General features: G+C 42.8%; 1 protein-coding gene across 1 annotated transcript in view; it reads left to right on the top strand.

Moving 5' to 3' along the window:
• Positions 1–24,685, top strand: part of Nrx-1 (neurexin 1) — a 62,444-nt gene that overhangs the window by 17,556 nt on the left and 20,203 nt on the right. The window contains exons 3-14 of the mRNA XM_089591760.1: positions 4,511–4,658; positions 6,092–6,151; positions 8,123–8,266; positions 10,234–10,394; positions 11,093–11,119; positions 13,523–13,696; positions 13,777–13,929; positions 16,935–17,009; positions 21,773–21,880; positions 21,961–22,165; positions 23,943–23,945; positions 24,010–24,201. Of these exons, the coding sequence (XP_089447886.1) occupies positions 4,511–4,658; positions 6,092–6,151; positions 8,123–8,266; positions 10,234–10,394; positions 11,093–11,119; positions 13,523–13,696; positions 13,777–13,929; positions 16,935–17,009; positions 21,773–21,880; positions 21,961–22,165; positions 23,943–23,945; positions 24,010–24,201 (1,450 nt within the window). The remainder of the gene's footprint in view (positions 1–4,510; positions 4,659–6,091; positions 6,152–8,122; positions 8,267–10,233; positions 10,395–11,092; positions 11,120–13,522; positions 13,697–13,776; positions 13,930–16,934; positions 17,010–21,772; positions 21,881–21,960; positions 22,166–23,942; positions 23,946–24,009; positions 24,202–24,685) is intronic.

Here is a 24,685-nt window from a genome sequence, read left to right as displayed (position 1 = left end):
ACGTACAGCTTTCACTCGACGTTTTATTACACCGGCCATCATTCCGTTTTTTCATCGCACCCCGCGTGCACGTACAAAATGTATATCAGTGCACTCAATCACGTAACGACGAGATTTTAAGTACATGTTATACGGGCTATGGGGGGGGGGCACTTTATTTCATTCCATTCCACTGCCCCTGGCACTCTGCAGGCTCGCAAAGTTCGTAAAATGTACAACTTTGGGGCGCCCTACGTGTCGTAGTGAGCTACTCCCTCCCCTGCCCCCTTGAGTTAAACGCGTGTATAATATCCGTGTACATTTATTTAGTTTGGAAAACAAAAATGTACGGAGGGATGCAGGCGGGCGGACGAGGGAATCCGAGCGAGTCGAAATTTACGTTTTGGCAAAAAGAGAAAGAGCTCTCGAGTCAACGGCAAACTGTACTTTTGTATACTTGGGATATGATATAACGTGCGTATGGTTGTATATACATTGTATATATGTGTGGGTGGGCAAACAAACAGTTTAAGTAAGTGGAGAAGTTATCGTTTTAAAAATCGGAAGGGGGAGAAAATGAAAAGTGTAAGGGAGGGAAGGATAGCCGATTCAAACGTTACCCTTAAAGGACAGGCATTGGGTTAAAGAGAATATTTTACATAGAGCACAGCGGGGGGTAAAAAACAAGAAAAAAACAAGAAAAAAAAAAAAAAAAAAGGCAAGGACGATGCCTGAGGTGTTTGTGCGCGAGCGCGCGATATTTCACCGATGCGTCCACTGGGAACGGAAGGTATGGTATACACACGCACACATAGGGGTGTGGGTGAAGTAAAAAGAGATTGGGGCGGGTATATAGGGGGAGGGGGGCCGGTCGAGATCATGGCTGTCTGCTACATACACACGTACTATATACTGCCACTATGGGGCTGGTATATACATGTATATATGCTGCCGGTGATGCGAGAGAAAAAGCTTTAAAAGACGGATTAACCCGCGAGTGATGGATGATCTCTGATAAACTGCGTGGCCCACCCCATCCCTTTCCAATAACCCGATCCTATATATACGTGGGAATAATAATAATAATAATAATGATAATAATAACGATGATGATGACGGTGACGATAATAATGGAGCTACATGACGTTTTATCGATATGAAAAATGTTCCAACATCGATCCCATACATATATACATATAATGCATCCAATGGACTCGAAAGCATTTTGCTCTTAGCTCGCGTGAAAAATATGCCCTCAAGTACACCCCTCTCCCTGTAACCCCCCCTCCACCCTATCGTTGTACCTTTGGGGCCATTTCGAAAGAAGTTGGCCTCGATTATACTTCGGTGAAAAGCACAATTGGCCCGCGCGGTCGGAAGAAATTTTTTAATCGATCCCTAATTAGTCTCTGTGCGCGCGGCGTCGTAAATCATCGAAAGTAGCACGCTTGCAGCGCTACCCCCCACCCCCTTTGTTCCACCCTTCTTCTCCTGACCCTCTCAGCGCGTAAAAAAAAAAGCACAGGTAGACTGCACTTACATGCGTATACCTGTGTGGGAAAAGTCGCTCAATTTTCCGGCGGAGTAGGTAGGCTTGTGCGCGCGAAACGAGAGAAGCAAAAGAAAAGGTGCGTATAATGAGGAGAAAAGCTCGGAGAGACTCCAGATTGGAGGGGGAGACACGAACAAAAGAGGGGCCCTGGAGCAGTATGGCGGGGGGGGGGTGGAGGAAAATAATCGAAAGCCCTTTGTCAGCGAGACTAGGGTATAGACAATAGTTATCTACCTACCTACCTACCTGCTAACAAGAATAAAGGGTGGGGGGAGGGAGGAGGAGGAGGAGAAAGACTTTTCCTACGGATTATTCGCGCCCGAGGAGCTCCCGTGTATAGGTGCGAAAGGTATATATGTATAATATCTATAGGACGTGGAGCGGTATGGCTAATAGCCATTTCTCGGTGCAGCCATGTATATAATATATAGCGAGGGTATATCGCGACAAACGGCTGAACGATTGGCTGGCCAACTTTGTCCTTTATTCCCGTGCCCTCTTGACGGATGCACGGCTTTTCTCTCGGCGCTCTTATTCACCTGTACCTACCGCGATCCCTCGGACGATTAACTTTTACAATCAAAGAGAGAAAAAGGGGCCGAGGGGGTGGACTATTCCATTTATTTTTCTGATTCATGACGCGCGTATCACGGGCTTTGATCCTCTGATGGCCATTGTCGCGGGATTCCCGGGAAAAATGAGTTTCCGGAGACGATGCTTGCGTCACGCGTGCAACCATCATTGGTTATCATTGGGTTATTGTGTTTTTACCTCAGTTGCGGGGTGTACCCTCGAGTATATATATATCTATATATTTGTGGATTTGAATGCAGCCCGAGGCTTATTACGGGACGCCTGTATCGACGTTTTGTGTTTCCACAACTTTTTCTTTCGTCATGTTTATCTTTCCGTTTTATCGGTATTGAAAAAGTAATACGGGATCCTTCTTTTTTTTTCCCCTTTCTTTTATGATCCAAAGTTTGCGCGGGGAAACTTTTTTTTTTTTTTCCGGATTATTATAACTAGAGAGGCAAAAGTAAACAAATAAAAAAAATCACAAAGTTTGCGAGGGTGACGTTATATTTTATTCCACGATTTTTCAAGTATTTTTCTTCGTCAACACAAAAAAATCACCCGAATCCTGAAAAACTCGAATACCTGTTGTTCAGAGGAAAAAGTATTGTTTCTTTTTTTTTTCTGTTGGAAAAAAAAAAAAAAAAAAAAAATTTCCGAAATCAAACACACGCCGATACATTTTTTGTACGAAAAATCGAAATCCCGGATAAAAGTACAAAACCCCGAAACTTTTCACAAGCCATCACTGGCAAACGTAAAATAAGCATATCACACGATAATACCTCTGTGGAGGGACTGGAAAGAAGAGCAAACAAATCAAAATGAAATCCTTGCATTGCCTACGTACACCTATTCAGAAACGAAATCGTATTTGACAAGTCTCGGTGACGATAGGCATACATGTATAAGAATATACATACATTATGGAGGCTGCAGCGTGAAAAACGAGGGAGGAGCACACAAAGTATGCGAGAACAACGTACGTGTGTACACATGCACTCAAGAAAGATAGAAGCCACGCCATCTCTTATACTATATTGATTGTCTTGGCGCTAGTGGAATCTGTGATAAGTCGACGAAGAGGAGGAGGAGGAGGACAGGAGGGATGAGGTGCTAGTTGGACTGGAAAACGTATCTCCTCGTGCTTCGAATCTCATATTCTCGAGATCGCTTGTAGGTGCACATGCATGCATCTACGGTGTATACGCCTCGTGGTGGTATAAACCCGAAAATACACCCCCCCTTCGAATACAATATCATTCCGCACTCCATTGTACCGAGTGCACCATCCTATTATATATACAGATCAGACGATATTGATATTATTACTCCTTGTGTATATTATATGTATATAGTCGTCGAGGATAATACTAATGAAATACTCCCTTAATCTCCTCGCGATGTATACCTATCATCGTGTTCGGCAAATCGAGCCAACAGAAATATCCTCGGATCGATGGCAGGTATATATAGATGTACCCATGTATACATAATATAATGTACATTGAATATAAGTATAGGTACACGATGTACGATATGCATAACCGCGAAGCGTTTTTGTATTATTGGACATGTATATGCATGTGTGTATATTACACATAGGTATGCGCCAAACCCCCGACGATGCACATCAAGAGAGCATACATGTATGTATAGATATATTGGAGCTCGAGAGAAGAGAGAGATGAGATGTACCAAGCCAGAGTTTACCTGTGTGCCCATCTATATGTATACATATATGTATATCTCGTTCTCGTATGCCGTACAGCAGAGTACAGTGGAGGACGACACCACAAACACACAACGCATCCCGTGACCTGGATGCATTAGGTTAGCAGGTCAACCGCATTACCGCTGTATACTTTTTCTGCTCCTCCACCACCTCTTTCTGCGCCTTCTCCTCTACGCTTGAGGCGACTTCTCGACTCTGCTATATGCATTTTTGGTATTACATAAACGTGCAGGTGTAACGATCTGCGCCCGATTACAAATCAAAAGTCTTGCGTTTGGGGGGAAACTGTTGTTCGCCCACCACCTGCCTCTTACGAAAAGTCCTTAATTTTCGAAGTTGGTATAGATAAAAAAAAAAAGTTACCAATACGCTTGTCCTGGCAAAAAATGGCAAAAAACCAAAACATTTGGTAATCTAATCGTGGCAGGATTTTTTCAATCGGCATGAATCTACGAATAATTTTAATGCGAGGAGGTTTAACTTAATTATAATGTATAAGGGGCTTTTTTCGTGCAGGTCATTTTTGTCAACGAAAGCTGATGCTCGATTAAAAAAAAAAAACAAAAAAAAACATTCATCGACTGACCCCAACTATAACGTGTCAATTGCCCAATTGTTAGTTTAGAAGTGGAAATCATAGAATTTAGTTAACTGTAACTCGTGCGTTGTAGAGCAAACGGGACCGGCTGGCCACGAACGAGACCGACCCGTGCTTGACGCTAGACCCGTGCAAGAACAACGGGATCTGCATGACGAAAGACCTCGGCCCGTACTGCGAGTGCCGCAACGGCGACTACGAAGGTATCTACTGTGAAAACGGTGAGTACCACCCACCCGCACGTACGTATCTTATATTATACACAATATTGTATTCATCCCACCACCCCCCCCCCTCCCACATTCATATTGCAATACACCACACACAATAGCTTTATATATGTATACATGTACAAAGCCAACTCATATATTCCTTCCGTCCTCGCGATCCATTGTATACCCTCCAAGCCAGCATCGCAACGCGCGCGCACGATTTCCTACCCGTTCGAATTCAAAGCTCCCTCGCCCACCAACCTCAACCCCCTTTTTTTTTTTTTCTTTCTTTTTTTTGGCAAAAAAGCAGGCGAGTCAGTCACACGTACTCGTTAAAAATGGATCCGGCCGCGTGTGTATGCACGAAGCCGAGCCGAGCTGCCTCTTCTTCTTCTTATGCTTCCCTCCTTTTCCTAAGATTGTCGAGTGTTGACCCAGTTTCCGGTGTTTCCACCCCCATTTTCCCGAGCCCTCCGCGGTTCATATACACGCGACGTCGACGACGACGGCCATGCAACTGCAGCCAACTCTGCGGCTGCGGCTAACGATTGAAATTCAACTCGGGCCGCGGACCAAAAGCCCATCGCAGCCTCCCCGCCACTGCCGTTTTCCCCTGCGTGCATGTGCAGTCTTCGAAAAAGCCCATCATCGCGTCCTTCCTTCCTTCCTTCCTTCCTCTTTTTTGACCGTTACACCATTCCTATCTACACCTCATGTTTTTGCCATCATACACAAACACCGTGACAAGTATATATACGTGTCTCGCGTCAGCTCGCTCTATTTTTTTGTCTCTCTCGCTGTTTATCTTTGTGCGTCTTTTCCTTTTTTTTTTTTTTACTCATTCTCAAGTATATGTAAGCATACGCGTTTTGTGCTCGTTGTGGATTTTACAAGTATCTTTTTTACTCGTCTTTTGCCAATGGCGATAGCTTGGATTTCCAATTTTACATGTCCTACTCGTTTGATTTTGATAACAACAACAACAACAACAACATACACATGCGCGACACTAAACGTATGCAGTGTTGTCGCAAGCAAGTCATATGCCTGAATCGTGTATATACGTGCGGCAGGCAGCTGGAGCGCTGGCTGACAGTAATTAATTTACAGACGCCACAACGTATCACCCGTACACACAACTCGTGGGGTGCCGAATCAACCGCATACCTATAATATATCATGTATATATGCTCGCTTGTACGCTGGCTCTTTTTTTTTTTTTTTTTTTTTTTTTTCCGTTGTGCCATTTAAAAAAACAGACAATCATGTATACCAACCAATGTTGATGTTTATGTGACCTATATTAAGATACCACACACTTTTCATTAAGGATCATTATTGTGTAGCATGGCTTACCATACATGTATACGTTATGTCATTTTTTGACGTTTGTTTTCTTATTTTCTTTTGTATGTTGTGCCTCTCTAATTCGCGCATAAAAGAAGCATGGAGTACAGTACTGCCGACGGCAAGTGCCGATGATATTTGGTCAAGAAAGAACAGTGAGTTTTTTTTCATTCTGTTTCCATTTCTCTCTCTCCCTCCCCCTCTCTCTCTCTCTTTTGCGTTGGTGTTGTTATTATATTAGCGCTTGTCGTTTTGATATATACATACCACGATCGGCTTACTGAATCATAAATCTTACCTGTATCGTATAATACATTTACATGATGATTTGTTATTTTTTTTCTTCTTCTTTTTTTTTTTTTTTTGCTTATCTTTGGAAAATCTGAATGAATAAATGATCAAAGTAGATTATCATGCTTACCTTTTTTTTTGGTTGTTGTTGTAAAATTCGTATGTATACACATACCTAGTTGTTACATTGATTTGAAAATAATCGCTTTGTGCCTATACTTAATCTTTGCAATCATTGCATACAATCAAATCTCAATGCTTAACTGCGCAGACTACCATCACATCACTTAGACGATAATTATATACACAGTATAATATTTTCCTTAATATTCATATCCCGTGAAGACGTATTAAATTTCATTTCGTTGTGACGTATAAATAACAAACACTCGATTTTCATCTTGTACAATTAATTAATGTCAAGGTAAATATATAGATGTACATCGTATACATATGTAAATTTGTCGATGCCAAAGAGGTAACTTACTACTAATGATACAATAATATGTGTATAAACTCATACACGCAGAGCAAACGAGAGGTATACACGCTTCAAAGACAATATTGACACTCTGTCGATTACTTATCCCAGAGCGCGTCAGTTTTACAAATTACAGAACGCATTGTTCTGAAAATCAACCCTTTACGTGTTACGAAATAAATAAAAAAAAGCACCGATTGGTCCTGCAATTGGGTCGACGTGTACATACAAAATATATTCCTAGAAAAAAAAAAAACTATCATCAACAGTCCCGTGTCATATATACATATCGTGGGTTAACTTTAACGCGAGGCAAACAAGGGCAAACAGGCATTGTATCGGGCTAATGAGGTCGTGCCAAATGCAATCAAACGGTAACGAACGTAAAAAGCACCGCGGTACGTGATTGTCTCTTTTTAGTTCCGATAACGAATCGTCACCATGGATCCAATTAACTTTTTTTGTTTTTTGTTTTTTTTGCGGCCAATATTGACACTTTGCTTGGCAAAATTTACGAGAACAATTTCTAGAACCGAGCCAACATCAACAACCACTCAGTGGTAATAAACACACGCGTACCGGTACGTGCCCGTATAGTACAAACAGTTCATATGGGTAGGAGAGGGCCTGAAACGAAACTCGTGTTACAGCAATTAGTCGAATGTTAAAAGTAATTAACATTCGCTTGTGTACAGCATAATACCCGGACCTATGCATACACAAACGCAAACACATTCCGGGTGCAGTGCTCGGAGTCGTCGGTGATTCAATTAAAATTCGACCACCGCGGCATTATACCTATGTTTATGCAACATAGACGTCTACAAGTACGTATACAACACACCGCAACTACACTTGATACGTATACATATATACATACCTACACCGCGGAAGCAATGAACTTTTCGATCGGCATTAAAATGTATATATATATACCTGACTCCACGGCGGGGTGAACTAAATTTCGCTCGCGCAACGTTGTTCCGGCCCGCTGTAATACACTGCACGTCCATATTGGCGCCCGGCCAAATCATTAGAGCTAACAAAGGGCTTTTATTAATCGCGGGCGCTCCGCTGCGCGGAAAAATTAGAAATAACGAGGGCCGCGTGTTTTTTTTTTTTTTTTTTTTTTCCTCCCCCATCCCCTCCGAGCCTTTTGGCGCGAGAAATTTAATTGAGTGGTAATTTGAGGATTGCTCTTTCGCTCTCTGGTGTATGTGGTGTACGTCGATGTATATCTAGGTACATCTCTTACTTTAATTCAATGATATTTTTTCGCGATGCTACATCACGTGATTATAATAATAGAACTTGATGTCTTTTTTTTTTTTTTTTTTCTTCCTCCTCGTTTCAGGTAAAACTCCGCAGGAGGCGGCCTTCAAGGGGACCGAGTACCTGACCATCGACCTCAACAAGGGCAGTCCGGTCCTCAGCACGCAGGAGGGTGTATTTTTCCAATTCAAAACGCGACAGCCCAACGGACTTTTGTTCTATTCGAGTAAGTATTATGTGTGTTGCGTATAAAAATAACAATCGTCGCAAGTGTACTACGTAATCGACGTTTACTAGGTTGAAAAATGCATTTTTTTTTTTTTTTTTTTTTTTTGTTTCTCTGCAACGGCCTACATTTTCCCCAACATTTTCGTTACAAAATTAATATGTGTAATAAAAATAATTGCACAAAAACTAGAAAAAACTTCCACTCGACTCTCATACATATTATACTTTAAAATTCACTTGAATCGTCAGAAAAATGATACTTACAAAAAAAAAAAAATTCGTTCGTTTATTTCTGCTCGAAAAAATACTTCAGTGGCGTAAAGGGAGTAATGTCGTGCAAAAGGGGTGGATACGTGCAATTAAAATTCATTAAAAACACAACGGCTCGTCAAACAAACGCACGCGCGCGGGGGCCAAGAGTTAATTTTCAAATTTCCGGGTTCGCGGTGGCTAACAACGTTACGAAAGATATGGGAGCTGAAGAAGGGGGGAAAAAGAGAGATTCAATTTGCGAAACAACGGACACCCTAACGTTCTTTGTACCTACACACGCGTGCACGGCAGCAGATTATCTCAACCAAAGCGACTATTATCAGCGCAATCGCGGGAGAGGTGGTGTATGGCGAAAACTACGCGAGTGTATTATATCATATGGAAAAGATGCATCACTGTACGTCACACACACACGCACACACCAACCCTTATACATTTGGGCCGTGCTCGCGGCTCGTTTTCCCATATCTTGTACAGCCTGCCCGGTGATGCACCTTAGATTCCGTAAATTGATATTGCTGGGTGCATGTACATACATACTTACACCCACACACATATATATATATACGTACAAAATTACCACGTGAAGAGCAGTCAGAAGGAGAGAGTGGCAAAAGCAATATATGGGTGTAAGTATACTTATACGCGTCGAGGAGTATACCTACCTCCTCTGGGAACTACCCGGCTCCTATATAAATTGCAACGGTGCACGGACATTCACGCAGAATAAAAAGGAGCTGGGGGGTGCATGCACGCGCTCCCTGGCACGGCCGGTTGGGCTGGCGCACCAGCAATTAAGTCCGAAGCGCCGTCTGCATCTTTTATACCCATGCATCCCTCTGTACCAGCGAGCTTCCCCCCCCCCTCCAAACTCGTACATCGTAACCGCAGGATAATTAGCATGCGGTCACGGCACGGCCGAAAGCCATACATATATATACGAGGGTGATACATACTATACATATTATACTCGTATGTACGGGTATAATATGCATACACCAGTGCCAGTGATACGTATATTCCCTATGTATATACGTGTGTGTAGGTGTGTACTGGCATCAACCCCCTTGTGTACACACGTTCTTTTCGTTGATGCTGTCGCGTCTTGCTTCTCTTCCTGCTGGAGAAAATATCACAAGTACACCGGAGTTACGTACAAGGCGTGCCAATTTCGCGCGGGTGCCAAGAGAATCGGTGGATTTCGGCGTCACGAATACTACTTACCCTCGCCTCCGGCACTCAAAGCGGGAGAATGGCCTGCAAGCTCGTATCGGCTAATTACACAGGGCTTCCGTGGTGTGTACATATTATATGCACACATACGCAATACCCACCCTTGATATTATATGCCGTGCCCAACTGAGATTTGTCTCTTATAAGCCCACCCGCTTTACACATGTATGCGCCGTCGTTTCAGTTTCACCCCCGTATAATTGGTAACAACGTCGTACATTGTTGTATACTTATCAACTTTGTCTATTATATAACGATTTATTTATTACATTATAATGATGATATTGTCGAGGTGTCGTAAGACGTACAATCTGTCGGTATAATGTCAAAGGTTCGACGGTAAACTGCAGTGACCTCGCCCCTCCAGTGAACATATATATCATATCAGTTGTTTGTTCATGTATGATGTGTAGGTATCTGGCGTGAATGTAACGCGTGTGTCACGCTCATCTGTTGCAGGACACGGACAGGACCACCTGGCTGTGTCCCTGAGGGACGGTGGAGTGTCAGTTGCCATGGTACTGTCCAAGGGTAGGCTCGAGCTGCACATAAAACCCGCCAGGATACGATTCGATGACAATCAGTGGCACACCGTCGCGGTCAACAGGATAGTCCAAGAGGTACGTTTTTTTTTTCTCTACTTCTCCGTTTTTTTTTTGTTTTTTTTTTTCCTCATACACGTATCAAGTACAAGTGTCACATGTACCCATCAGCTCGTGTCGTACGTTGTAAAAGACCCGAGTTTTTATATACCCGCGGCGGCGTTGGCGGAAACCGGGAATCGATGCCATATCGGAGATTTCAAAAAGCCCATTATAAAAACGTCGAAGGTGCAAGAGCCAGCGTGAAATTTCAAAGGACATACATCCACGTCCTTTACGCGGCGCGTATATAGACGCGGTAATAGCTTGCTCATACGTGTGTGTGTGTGTGTATACACATGCGGACGACTTGCAGAAGAGGGGCTGACTCCCGCCGTTGCCTCCAACTTTGACAGTTTCAATCTGGAGCTATTCGATCGCTTCGTTTGCGTGTGTATGGAGTAGCTGTTCGGTGCAGTTGTGCGGGCTTTTCGATTCCGGTCGCGCGAGTCATGGCGACGTTATTATTACGACGGCGATGATAGCGTTGGCGAACGACCTAGCGGTTTTATGCAGTTTTTTGCTTCACTCTGTCCCGCGAGTTGGGACTTTCGACGCGACGTGTATACATATATACATCGGAGTCTTTTTCAAAGTTGCGAGACACCCAAAGTTTCCTTCAACCGACTATGGGAAGAAAGTAAAATGTTTGTTATTTTTTGTTTCCTCTGTTGCAGATATCCCCGGTGACCAACTTTTGCAGGGTAAGTTATCATATTGAGAACAAACAAAAAAAAGAGCTAGTTACTGGCATTATCATCGAGGACACGATAGTGAATAAAAATGGATTCGGCACTCCGTCGAGTGGAGCTAAAATGGGGAATGGAGGGGGGGGGTCATAATTAAGTGCCTGCACACCAATCGTGGGCGTCCTCTCGAGGAGCGCATTTTTCTCCCGATCGGCGGCTCTTTCTTTACTCCTCTGTACCGTGAAGAGATAAAAGCTGTGACCTGAAACGTTGGAAAAATGTCGGCTTAGGGCTCCCCTCATATCTCAGGGCTCCGCTGAACCTTTCGATTCGCGTGAGCATCGGCGCCCCCCCCCTCCCTCTGCTCCAAAAAAAAAAAAAAAAAAGGAAAATAAAAAAAATCCCAAGAACTTTAAAGGCTCGCAGTGCCCGATAAGAATCCGAGCCCCGGGAAGAAAGGAAGCTTCTTATTATCTTCATTCGGATTCCCGCACAAATCCTCACTCAGATTGTTATTTATACTTTCCCCTCTGCTCTCTCCTCTTGCTCTTTCTCCCTCTATATACGTCATGTAGATCGGTGTTAATTATTTTAAAGTATACCCTCGAAGGAGAATCAAAGGAAATCGTCGCGATAGTTCTCCCCCTCGTCTCTTCAAACCTACAAGGGGAATCCTCGATGTTCATATATACATGTGAGCTCCGTTGAGAGCGAAAGTAATTTTTTCGACCGATTGTATACTTACGCCCGATCGTCACTTAAAAGTGCTGTACTCGTAAAACAAAAACGAAGAGCCACCCGTGGCGCAGTTATACGCGACTTTAATATCATTGTCGTGTGTATACGCGATGGTGGGGGTGGCATCGAGACGGTTTAGTACCTCTCGGCGAGAGAAGCCAGCGCGGAAATTAATGAAACGATGACTAAACCGCAATGCATTACCTGATGCCGGCTCACCGCCCCCCCCCTTCTCCATTCACGCGTAGTGGGGTGTAGTCGCGGCGATGCACTTGGCTTGCATCGCGCTTCCGATGCAGCCATAATTTTCCTGCGCTCCCTCGCACTAATTATCGCGTTTCCTCTCGACGCGTATTGAATTATAATAACATCGGCAAGGAGAGCGAGTACAGTATTATATTTATACGTGTATATTCTCACGGAACAAATGGAGCCCTTGTAATGAGGTATACACACGCGTGTATCATATTTTCCCTTTAATTATTCGCGCGAGCGCGCGCGTTCCCAATTTTCGCCACGGGGAGAGGCATCGGCTTGATAAATGCCTTCCCTCGACCGAGAAATAAAGATATCGAGGGTATGAACCCAAGGTGTGTACATATATATACGAGTCACGGGGAAGGAGTGACGATTCCATTTCCTGGGGGGGGGGGGGCTTCGATGGAGGCAGCCAGCAGCTGCACTTAAAATTTAGAGCGATGAAAATCGAGTCAAGTCTCTTTAATTACATCCACGCGGCGGCAGGGGGGGGTCGAGCTATCTCCTCTCCCATCTCTCGAGAGCGATTCCTCTAATTTCCGGCGCGCGCCTTTCGAGGATGTGTACGTATACACGCGCACCAGCCACTCGCACAAAGAGCATAACCACCGGCTGATGGCATTAGAGCCTCTCCTTCTTCTTCTTCTTCTTCTTCCGCTTCGTGTAAAAGTACATCTGTCTGCTGCCGACGTCTGATGCCCTGTAGGCCCTCTTCATCCGCCGAGTGGATGGGTCGGCATATCCAAAGTTTCGGGAACGCACAAGAAGCTCCCTCCGACTCATTCGTCTTGAAAGGTTTTGAAGGGCCGCTAACGATGATGATGGACCGGCGCGAAAATTTGCTTTCCAAGCGCGACCGAGCTAAAACAAGCCGGTGGCCCGCTGAATATTTTATTGTACTCTCTTCGGGCCGATTCGGGCATTGGCCGACGCGACCCTGGATATGTATACACAACTCGACGGGAATCAGGTTAATCGACAAACGGGTGACTAATTGTAATATATACATTACAGCGAATCCCGATAGTTTCTTCTTTTTTTTTTTTTCTCAAGGGTATATATACCCTACTCGGTGGAAGGATTATCTTTAAGAATTCATCGACGGATGGCTGGTGGACTTGCGGAGCAATGAATAAACAAATCCATTGTCTCCCGACACTTTTTTGGGCTCAAATATTATACCCATGGTGGCCCAAGAGGGGGAGGGCCACGGGATTGAACAAAAGTGGATTAACGAAAGGAGCTTGGAGAAAAATTAACGGAAGCGCACATCGAAGATGAAAATAATATAAGAGACAAAGCCTCCGATACCTACTTGTTGTTGTCCCTCGTGATACATAGCATTATATTCTCTTATTCATTGTGTATATGTAGCTTGAAGTTAATCCGGCGACTGATCCGGTCTTTCTCTCCGTTTTGCAGCTAACGGCTACGGTGGACAAATTCTATGCGGGACACGGGCACACGGCTGGCTCGTTCACGAGGCTGGCCAGCGAGAGGCTCTTTGTCGGGGGTGGCCTCGTCGATGCCAAGGAACTCAGCGTCCAGACCCAGGGCTCCAAAGGCACCCTCAACTTTATCGGCTGCATGCGCAAGGTGGGCCATCGTAAATACATGCGTGTATATACAGCAACACGAAACATGTATCATAACACAACGAACGACTTGTCGTTTAGGTGGAGTTCCATGCGGAGAAGACGCGGCTTGACTTGATCCAGGCGACGTTGAGCGGTACCCCGGGTGCAGCCGCCTGGGGCAAGATCGTGTTCCAGTGCAAGGAACCCCGGAGCTCCGACTCCGTGACCTTCACCACTCGGGACTCCCATCTGGTGAGTAATCTTTTTTCCAAATCCCTCCATCGCTCCATTACTTTTTTATCATCATTACCATTACCATCGACATTGTGATTATACATAATATTTATATATATATATGATTATTATTATTATTATTATTATTATTGTTGTTGCCGCTATTAATCGCGATTACTCTTACACCCCCTCCCCCTACGCCGTCATTCGTTCCCTCTATCTTTCTATCTCTTTTATACATTTGATCCTTATATAACACACACACCCCCCCCGACTTGAGTACTATATTTTAATATTGTGTCACCGTATATCTACTGCTGTATACAATTGTATCCATTTTTATAACTGTATGTATTCTCTCGAACCGATATTCACTCACTTTCCATATGCGAGCAACGCGCTCGTTACAGCTTTTTTTTATATACATCACGTAATACATATTTTTACTACATTGATTACAATCATCCGTTTATTTCAGTATCGTTATTATTTCTTTTTGTCACAGTTGATGCTACATTGTTATTATACCTTTTTTTTCATTACTACTATTATAATATATATTGTTGTATATCCTATACCGACTGCAGACCGCTTGTTGTTTGGGTACGATAAATTGTACATTGTAATTATGTATGTGCTTATCTGAAGAATCGCTCGCTCACCCGGACATGGTATCAATAATAATTATACTACACCTCGAAAGCTCCCTTTGATCACCACCACCGCCCCCTCTTCTGCTGACACGGATATCGCTTGTGTATACTTTGAATTGCACTTTTTTTGTTTCAACAATTTTCTACTATTGTATAGTATTATTGTACTGTATGTGGAGTTGTTACTTTGCAGCACGTTGCGATAAAATCGGCTCTCCGACCGAACGCCGCGAATAAAGGAAAAGATTAGAGCAAGCGTTTTCCCGCTCCTATATACAGCGAGACGCGACGTGCCCGTGATTTATTCATTCATCGACGGCTCGATCGTGGCTCGTTTCAATGTTCCCTCTGCCCCCGCAGTAAGCATTACTTCCCCTTTTCAGCGCCAGTGTATGTGTATAGCTCGGGGGCAAACTCAATCGCGATCTGCAACGCGCGCCTCCTGATCTTCATAGTCAGCTCCTCGGAACTCTCGAAAGTATTTTCGCTCGGCGTCGTGTACACACACCGCACCCCCCTATATACCTATATACTTACGTACTCGTACATGTATAACACCAAGAGTCAAAGTTGTGTATATATGTATGTAGCGTCTCGGCACGCGCGCGCCGCGCAAATTGGCCCGACTTAATCTTCCCCCTCTGGGCCCCCGCATCGATTTCCGCCATTCTCTGGCCGATTAATATTCCGGGCCTGGTGCGCGAGACTTACACCGATTTCGCGAGTGGATTTCCGCGAAAGTGCAAAAGAGCGTGGCTCCTCTCTTTTTTTTTCTTTTTTTTTTTTCTTTGCTCCGGGCGCGCAAATCTTCCCCCGGAGCTCCATTTCACGAGGGATCGGTTCCTCAAAACTCCGGCGCGCGCGTGACAAGCTTGGAAAAAAAAAGTTTCAAATCTTCCCTCCCCCATCCCCCATCCGTAACTCGCAAATCATTCCTATGTGTATATATGCGCGTGCCCTCCCCCTATCTTTCTCTTCCCACAGTGTGTCCCACGTACACTGTCCCTATGTGCCGTATGTGAGCATAGGTAGTGCCGCGTTAAATCGCGCGTTTCCATTCTTTTCCTTCTCGAAAAAACTACGCGGGTGTTTTTCGTCCTTACATTTATGCGACTCCCTCGTTCCGGATCTCTTTTTTTTTTTTTCTTTTTCTCTAAAAGAGAAAAACCTGCGCGTCCGCCTCAACCGTGTATATACCGTTGCGCGCGCTGTGTATACCTTTTCCTACACGTCATATCGGAGTAAATTCGCTTGCCCCAGACTACAGTCACCGGTAACTCTCGCGGAACCTCTTTTCTCTTCGGGGAGTCTTTGCTCGTCGCCATTTACGCGCAAGAGCACTTTTTCTTTTTCTTTTAAATTACAATTGTACGTGCTTATATATATAATACCCACTCGAGAATTTTCATCGCGCGCACTGCAATATCTGTACCCGGTCTTTTATCGTCGCCCCGGATGAGTCGAATGGAAAACGCAATCGCAAGTGAAATCGTTTGTTTGTTTTTTTCGAATGTTTCCTTTTTTTTTTTTTCATCGCACCCTCATCCAACGATTCCCTCGCGCGCGGCTTGTGGGTATAAAAATCCCGGGGGAACGGCGCCCTCGATGGTATATTATACCAATGATTCGCAATTTCGCCGACACCGCGCGCAACGTCACTCGCATAAAAATATAATCATCGCGGGCTTTTAACGAGATTAGCCGATATATTGGGCGGGTCGTGAGGGTATACTCGCGCTTTGAACAGTTGTATCAATTGGTGTTTTATGCGGCTGATGATGCGCGGGAAAAAGCTTTTCGATTATTCATCGGTTGATTCCCGCTCCGATAATATTGAGGAAGGGGGGCCTTTTTGACGATACATTCTTCAGATAAGCACGCATAAAACGCGTGGGTTGTGTATTTTAGGACTTGTAGTTTTGTAATGAACATTGAAAGCCAATGAGTTTGACCTGGAGTGACGAAGAAAATAGTAATTAATATATACATTAATACATTATGATGCATATTTATTAATATATTGTACATGAAAAATAAATCCATGAATCAATTGAACCAATGTGTACATGTGTGCCTGCGCGTGTGATAACCTCGTGGTCGGCCAATCAACTGTGGGCCGAAACTGAACCAAACTCGATTGTGATCGCCGTCCACGGTCCACTACAATCTACCATCACCACTACTCTCGCGATATCTGATGATGTGTATCGCTCGATTACAAAAACGAACGAACGAACGAACGAACGATTATGATGTATATTATATTATATCTGTGTCTCGTTATACATCTGACCCTGTCACTCTCTGTCTCTCTCGGTGCGCGTGTGCGTTTGCGCGAATCCTCTTGTCAAACACGCGCACACGCACGAGCAGTCATCGGCGACAGTGAACACTCGGCGACTTCACGGCACCGTGGTCACCTTTACCAGCCCAGAGTCCCATTTGGTAAGCTGCTCTCTCTGAAAAAAAAAAAGCTCAGCTTTTTGAATTGAAGCGTGAAACAAAGCGGGCGAGAAAAACAGACAAAAAATAAATGAAATGTGAAAAAAATAAAATATAAAGAAGCCTGCTGTGTGACGTTTTTCTATATATAATGTGGAGGATAGCTCCACGGCTCGCTATTGACTGGCCGGCCGTATTACTTCACTGATCAGCACCTGTGATTGGCTACAACTCACGCGAACTTAGCTTTTTAGAGAGGAGCGATGTGCACCACCAAACGTCCAACATTTCTTTTTCATTTTTTTTTTCTCTCTCTCTACGACCCCCTCCTTTCCTCTTGATTTGAATCCCTAGTCCTACTTTTCAAATGTTTGAAAGACATGTGTCTGTCTCTCTGTTTCACCCCCCATCCCCCTCTGGCTGAGCATACACGTATTATATATTTGTCCCCTTCCCCGACACACAGCGGCTATTCACATTTTTCGTATCGAATATTACAGTATAAATGAGAATTGACTTTTTTTTCCGATATATAGCAATCACCGCGAATGCATCAAACGTCCGCACAATATTTATATACGTTTATACTCCATATGAAAGCCACATGTGAATAGCCGTTGGCAAAGGCGCTCCTCCACTCACCATAATTATTATTATTATTATTATTACTATATATTCACTCACTGTACATACACACCTTATGTATACGTAAACCTTATATTATTAATATTATATATATATATGCGTATTAGAATCTATATGACTCTTGACACCATAAAATCACCATATTCTTGATGCACATGCACGAATTCTTCTTACCGCAAACACATACAGTATAGATCATTTTTATCATGTCAAAAAAATCAACTGTGGCGTATTTTTTCGCAATATTTACAAACTTACATGTTATATGTATATACATAGCTTTGGAAATCTACATGATTCCTATCGAAATTGGACATTCTTTTTCTTCGTCAACATCGTTATGTGCATATTTACAAAGTAAACAGTTCAGTAAACAGGGTTGTTAATAATATTGCTGGATCCACTCGTGAAATAATTTATTTTTTTAATTTGCAATTGAATAAAATTTTTTCAACCACGCAGTACTGATTTCATGTGGAATTGGAAAAGTTTAATTACTCATAAATTGAAAAATTTGTAATTAAGGTGTATATTTTGTTACCCATATAGCTTACGTAATAGTAAAATCGAGAATTTGTAATTAGAAAAGTTGAAAATGAATTGTGTTATTTATAAAATCAATACCTTGTAATTTTTGTAACGTGAAAGGAAAAATTTATCAATCAAAAGCAATGAATATTGTTTTTTTAATTTTCATCGAAAACAAAAGAGACGAATGGGGATATTGAGTGTATAAAAATTTTTTCTTTTAAAGTTAATCTATCAATTGCGTGTGGCGCGTACAGGACTCGTGAAATATTACACAACCCTGTCATTGACACTTAAATTTAACATTGTCAAAAAAAAAAAGAAAACAGCAATTTCAAATTCAACGTATGTAATCATAAATTTAACTTTCAAACATACATTACACGTGTGTACAACAAAGAAAATAAAAGTAAAAACTTGTAAAGGTCTCTAAAGACAAGTTGATGCTAAAAAGCCAACTTGAACGATAAAACCGAAGGTTGTAAACTATTTTTACTACCCGCGCGTTGATCCACTTTTTTGAGAGTATGATGATAAAAAGAAAGTTGTCGAATTGTATACGTACAGTGATAGCGGCAAGTTCTCACTGCTCAATTGTATTATATAAGACTAGAAAGCACCAAATTGCATGTCAAACGAAAAAAAAAAAAAAAAAAAAAAAACTTTAGTATGCGTAGAATGTGTACTTATATATGGACGATACCTGTAACAATGTGCACAATAATTTGCATGGAACAGTATTATGACGTTAGCTCTGTTTATCAAAATAGCAAATAATGTTTTGCAAACTACGTACAATTCCGGAATTGAAAAATTTTCTGATATATTTTTCCGCTCGACTAAATTAATATTCTTAGGTCTTATTTGCATTTGTTTTTTTTTTTTTTTTTTTTTTTTTTTTAGTTCACGCCCTCCTCCCCTTTAAAGATTGTCTTTTTCTAAAAATGGTACGACACTAGTCAGTACTTTGAAATAGTCACAAAAAACACACACCAGAATCGTCGACACGACTTGCTATAATATTGCCTGTTGCAGCCACGACCTTTAAATTTCAATTCAACTAAAAACTCCGTTTCATACGTATTGTATTCCTCTTCACCCTGTATGATCCTGGAAAATATAAATACCACCCCTTCGCAAACAGCCGCTCTCGAAGTTAATTTTTTTTTTATCTACAACAGCTTTAGCGCTGGGTAACGCGTAGACTATTATTTTTATTCATGTTTTAGCAATATTTCTTTTTTTATTTTTTTTATAAAAAAAAAACATTCCAATAAATATTTTATTACTGGAACTAAAAAACAAAAAAAAACGGTGTAACTTGTTTTATTGGAAATCGTTAAAAGCATTTTATCGTTTCTGTTTTACTTTTGAACGTACAAACAAGGTTTTTCAATTTTCCATCGTAGTATGCATTCGATCGCCAAAGTAAACGAACATTTTTCGCACGTGTACATCTGGTTTTTCGTAACGTAACAATCCGTCCGTAATTTAATTAAAAGTTTTTTACGAAATTCCGCGAATGGAGGGGAATTTCATATTACAAACTTGTTTTTTTTTCCACCCACGCGGAAACTCATAAAATTTTCATTAAAAATTTCACCAAGTATTATACACACACCTTCGTGGTGCGGTATCACTGGGAAAAAAATCACGCGACCGCGCACGTTGGTATTAAAAATTCCAAGTGTTCGCGTACGCCACACAACTGTAAAATTGAGAAAAAAAAAAAAACGTTCAAAGAGGTATTAATTAGCAAAAGGGCGTACCTCCAACCCGCGAGCGAAGGTCGGCTCGAAAGAATGCACAAAAGCGGAAAAACTCCCTCTCCAACTACTATACATGCATATCGGTATACAGTATAAATTCATACGTGAGCTTATCATTTTTCTTTTAGGGGGGCAGACGCGATCTTGCCTCTTTTAACGCACACGTTGGAATCTTCCTCTCGGGAAAGGGGTAGTTTCACCCCGGGCTTCCATCATATACGCATCGAAAGCCGATCCGACGCAACAACTTCGTAACGACGTTAAACCATGCGGAAGCTGGCTCGAGCCAACTTTTCCCCCTCCAAGGAGGCCCCCTCTGCCGATATACGCTTCCCTCCGACTCTTGTTTTTTTTTTCCTCGCTCTTTCGCTCGGCTCTTCTCGATGCATCAATAATTTCCAGTATGTACATATACATATATATACGCGTACTTACGCGTGTGTCTCTATAAAAGTTTTTTTCCTCGTCTATATGCACGTCACGGCGTGTATGATATATCGACTGCGAGGTGTATAGGTACCTCATCGTCTCGAGACCTCTTAAATCTCACTGCGACTTCCGACGGTGAGCCGGTGTCGCTTCGAATAAATTGACCGAGTAGTTGTATCCGTGTACTTCGGCAGCTGTTTCGACCTGTCGAATATTTCGCGTCGCGATGACGAATAGTGCCGAGGTAACTTTGCCCGAGCCACTGAATTATTATTTTTTTTTTTTTTTTTTTACAACATGTGCCATTTCTCGTGAAAAGTTCATCATTGGTAGAATGAGTTTTTTGGCAAAGACGCGCGGAGGGCTTTGAAAATTTTCTCCCTCCCTCCTTCTTTTTTTTTTTTTTATTTCGTTTCGGGTACATGCACGGGAGGGAAAATAAGTTTCGTCGGATGCGAGCTTTGGAGTCAGTCGCAAGTTGAGCTAAATTCTCATCCCTTTTAGTTTTTTTTTTTTCTTTTTTTTTCTCATCTCTCGGTCGGGGGGAGGGTTTAGCGCTAGCTACTAAAAGTTTTCTTTTCTTGAAATTCTATTTACCGCGAGATGTATCATCGTAAACGTCCATTTCGCTTCCCCGGTAACTTTATATACGTATACAGTAATGGGAAAATGTTTCTTCCCCCCCCCCCTTTGCAGGGAAAAAGTAATAAAATCGTGCTGGACGTGAAATTATACGCGAAATAGTATTTACAATCACATTGCTCGAGAAACGAATTTTAAAAGTCGATCGCCCCAACGGATGATATTATAACACGTTACGTCGACGTAGATAAATTGAAGACAGTTTGATAGCCCTACGGATAATGAATAACAAATTCGAAAATTAGCTCTGGCTTGAACAAGACTTTTGACTCTTGATTGAAAAAAAAAAAAAAAAAAAAAACATCCCACATTTAAGTACCTACTTTGAAAGCTTCGATCTCCAAAATGCAGCATCAAAATCTAGAAAACGAAGGGAAAAAAGCAAGCAAACAATGCACTGTGTTCTTATATACATTTATATAGAAGCTTTCTAATTTCCCGGTCTGGCTTGCTCGAAAGTAAAAGAAAGAGAATGAAAAAAAAAAAAAAAAAAAAAAAAAAGCAACAGGCAAAGCCGGATCCGGCGGAAAATTGTTTCCAAGCGAGCACCATTACCCCACTGTACCCACATCTATCCATCTGTATCTATATATACATGTATACATATGAAATAGTGTACGTAGTGAGCCTCTCCCTTCACCTGCAGCTCTATATAGCATTAAAAAAAAAAAAAAAAACCCAGCAAGTAAAAGACAGCGCTGGCCAAAAAAAAAAAAGCTCGTGTAAGAGCCGTCGGGATATTGTTTGTTTCAGGTACTGCCGCCCTGGAAGACGGCCGAGTCCGGCAGCATATCGTTTAAAATCCGCACGAACGAGCCCAACGGCTTGGTCATGTACAGCAGAAGCGGCTCGACCACTCGGGTAACGCATACGAGAATTTTATATTTCCCCCCCCCCCAAAATGTCACTTGTACGAGTAACAATGACTATACGATCGCCAGAGCGATTTGTTCGCCTTCGAGATCCTCGACGGCTTCCTGTACCTGCACATGGATCTAGGCGAGGGCCCCGTGAAGGTCCGGGCGTCGGAGAAACCGATCGACGACAGCACCTGGCACGAGATCACGCTGAGACGAGTCTTGCGGGAAGGCCGGGTCGTCGTGGACGAGTCACCGGTCGAGTTTCGGCCGCCGGGTAAGGATCAAAGGGAGAAAACGATTGGGGTTTTTTTTTTCCCTCTTCCCATTGCACATACACTCGAGCAACAATCGTTACTAATATTTACATGGACAATAACTATGGCGTATACGTTCAACATCCGCTTTTGCGTTGCACGATGAAAAAAAAAAAAAAAAAAAAAGCTTGGAAAAGTTGTAAAACGCGCAGCTGTGAGCTTTTATTTTTGTTTGTCGAGCAAAAGAGAGGAATAAAAGAAGGCAACTGATCCCCCAGCTTTTGCCCGCTATGCATTCGAGCTCTTTTTTTTTTTTTTTTTTTTTTTATCGTACCGCGCGCACAAACGCTATACATAAACCTATGCTGTCTCTTTTCTCTCTTTCTACAATGAAAAAAACGCGTGTTTTTGCTTCATTCCACACACACACACACACACATTTATACATCTCTCCATTCAGATTTTCTTCGCGCGTGAATTACCAAAATACGAGCGCGTTCGTAGTATACCACACCTCCGCAGTCTACACAGCAACCGGAAAGTATATGTATTATATGTACATCGAAATACCGCACTTGCGCCGAGATTTAAAAAAAAAAAAAAAACCCCATTCTAGAGACACTGCGCATTAAAACTCATAGGGATGGAAAAAAAATTATAAATAAATCTCGTAGGATATGGTACACCTATTAAGCTCGCTCCTCCACGTAGTACCCCGTGAGTAGATATATATATACCATTCTCGGATCTTTGAGGTGGACCTAATTATATTAGCAAACAGCCGTGGAAGAGACGGCCTCGTCTGGCGCAAGAGGGTGGCTGGGTCACGAGGCATCGTTTGCTCGGGCAATATATACGAGTACGTTTGCGTAGCCGGCTGTTATATACGCTCTCCTCCCGGCCGAGAGAGCTTGCAGTGCGCACCCGAGCGCAGCCAGTTTAGTCCTCTCTCTCTCTCTCTCTCGGCACTCGAGGGAGAGTTTGCTCGCGTTGGCTCTCTACACGGGCTGTATAATGGAGAACAGTGTGTACAACACGACGACGAGTGACTCCCGTGCCACACGGCTATAGCTTGCAAGCTCTCCCTCTCTTTGTGGGTATATCGTATATATATACATGTACACGCCACGAGGATTGATCAATTCGCCGGTGCAGACGAGCCACTTATTTGCTCCTCCTCTCTTTTGTATTTTTGTTCCATTCATATACCGACGACGACAGCTGCGTCAGCTCACTCGTTGCACTCGCGTGGGGAAGAGCTTTTTTTTTTTTCTTTTTTTTTTCACCCAATATCCGATCCCTCCGGCGCGCGTAGCTTTTTTTCCCTCCTCCCTTTGACGATCGGACACGCGATCTGGCCTTTCGTATATATACGATCGCGAGCCTTTATTTTTCCCCCGTAGCAAATGAATGTCACATAATAATGGTAATAATGAGAAAGCTCGGTAAATAAAAGGAAAATAAGGAGGAGAGAAAGAAAGTTGAGGGCTGAGGGTGAGAGAGAGAGTTCAAAGCTTTTACGAGAATTAATCCCGGACGAGAGCAGCTCATTTAAATTCCCGCTCGCGAAAAACTTTGAAAGGGGAGTCTTGGGGAGTTCGAGAGGTATGGAGTCCCGCAGCCGTGTATATATGCTCGGCGAAGGAAGAAGTGACGCATAGGGCAATCGATGGCAGGGGGGGGGGGAAATTATGCATTTCCCCAAAAGAGAAAGAGGGCCCTCCAACAAAAGTCGAACCGATGGAAAGCAGGGTATATATATACCTGCACGCGATAATAGTATAGTTAAAACATCAACCACTGCACCGCATTGTAATACGGGAAAAAACAAATTTAAAAATGACGAGCGCGTGTTTGGGGGACTGGCCTTGTGCAGGTGACCAGACGCAGCTCGATTTGGATGGTTTGTTGTACATCGGTGGGGTCGGGGCGCCCTTCGCACCGCTTACCGTGCCACCGGTACTCTGGACCGGTAGCCTTCGCCAGGGGTATGTGGGCTGTATGCGCGACCTCGTCATCAACGGCCAGCCTATTGACATTGCTGGATATGCCCAACAGCAGGACTCGGGTGAGTTGATTGCCAATATACATCTCCATCTGATGTCCCTTTACGTATATATCATGGTTGTATACACATGTTTGCTATATATATATTGATCGAGGTCGCATTTCGCCGATGTGCGCTTCGAGGCGGCAGAGTTCTACCTTATCTTTTTAAAAGGGACTTTGATTTTTTCCTTTCCTCACTGGTGGAAGGACAGTTGTTGCTTACGTTTTTTTTTTTTTTTTTTTTTTTATTGATTTTTACATCATTGGAAATTCATTTCTTTGCAACTCAAGTGCAAAGTTTTCGTTTCCCGGATACATTGTACGGTAAAAAAGAAACCTGCCTGTCTCTGTAGGTATAGGGCACTTTTTACATCGTACAAAAGAGCGCGTGCTCCATTTATTTTTGTTATAAATTGCTACGAAATCTATCAAAGTTTATTGCCAAAGTTTAAATCGTTTTATTTTTAAGTATACTCTTTCGTCTTGAAATAATTACAAATTTA

Source organism: Copidosoma floridanum, unplaced genomic scaffold (genome assembly GCF_036245765.1).
Source record: "Copidosoma floridanum isolate Cflo_tuat_1 unplaced genomic scaffold, Cflo_Japanese_pri ptg000013l, whole genome shotgun sequence".
Taxonomy (NCBI): Eukaryota; Metazoa; Arthropoda; class Insecta; order Hymenoptera; family Encyrtidae; genus Copidosoma; species Copidosoma floridanum.
This window is presented reverse-complemented; position numbering and strand designations above follow the sequence as displayed.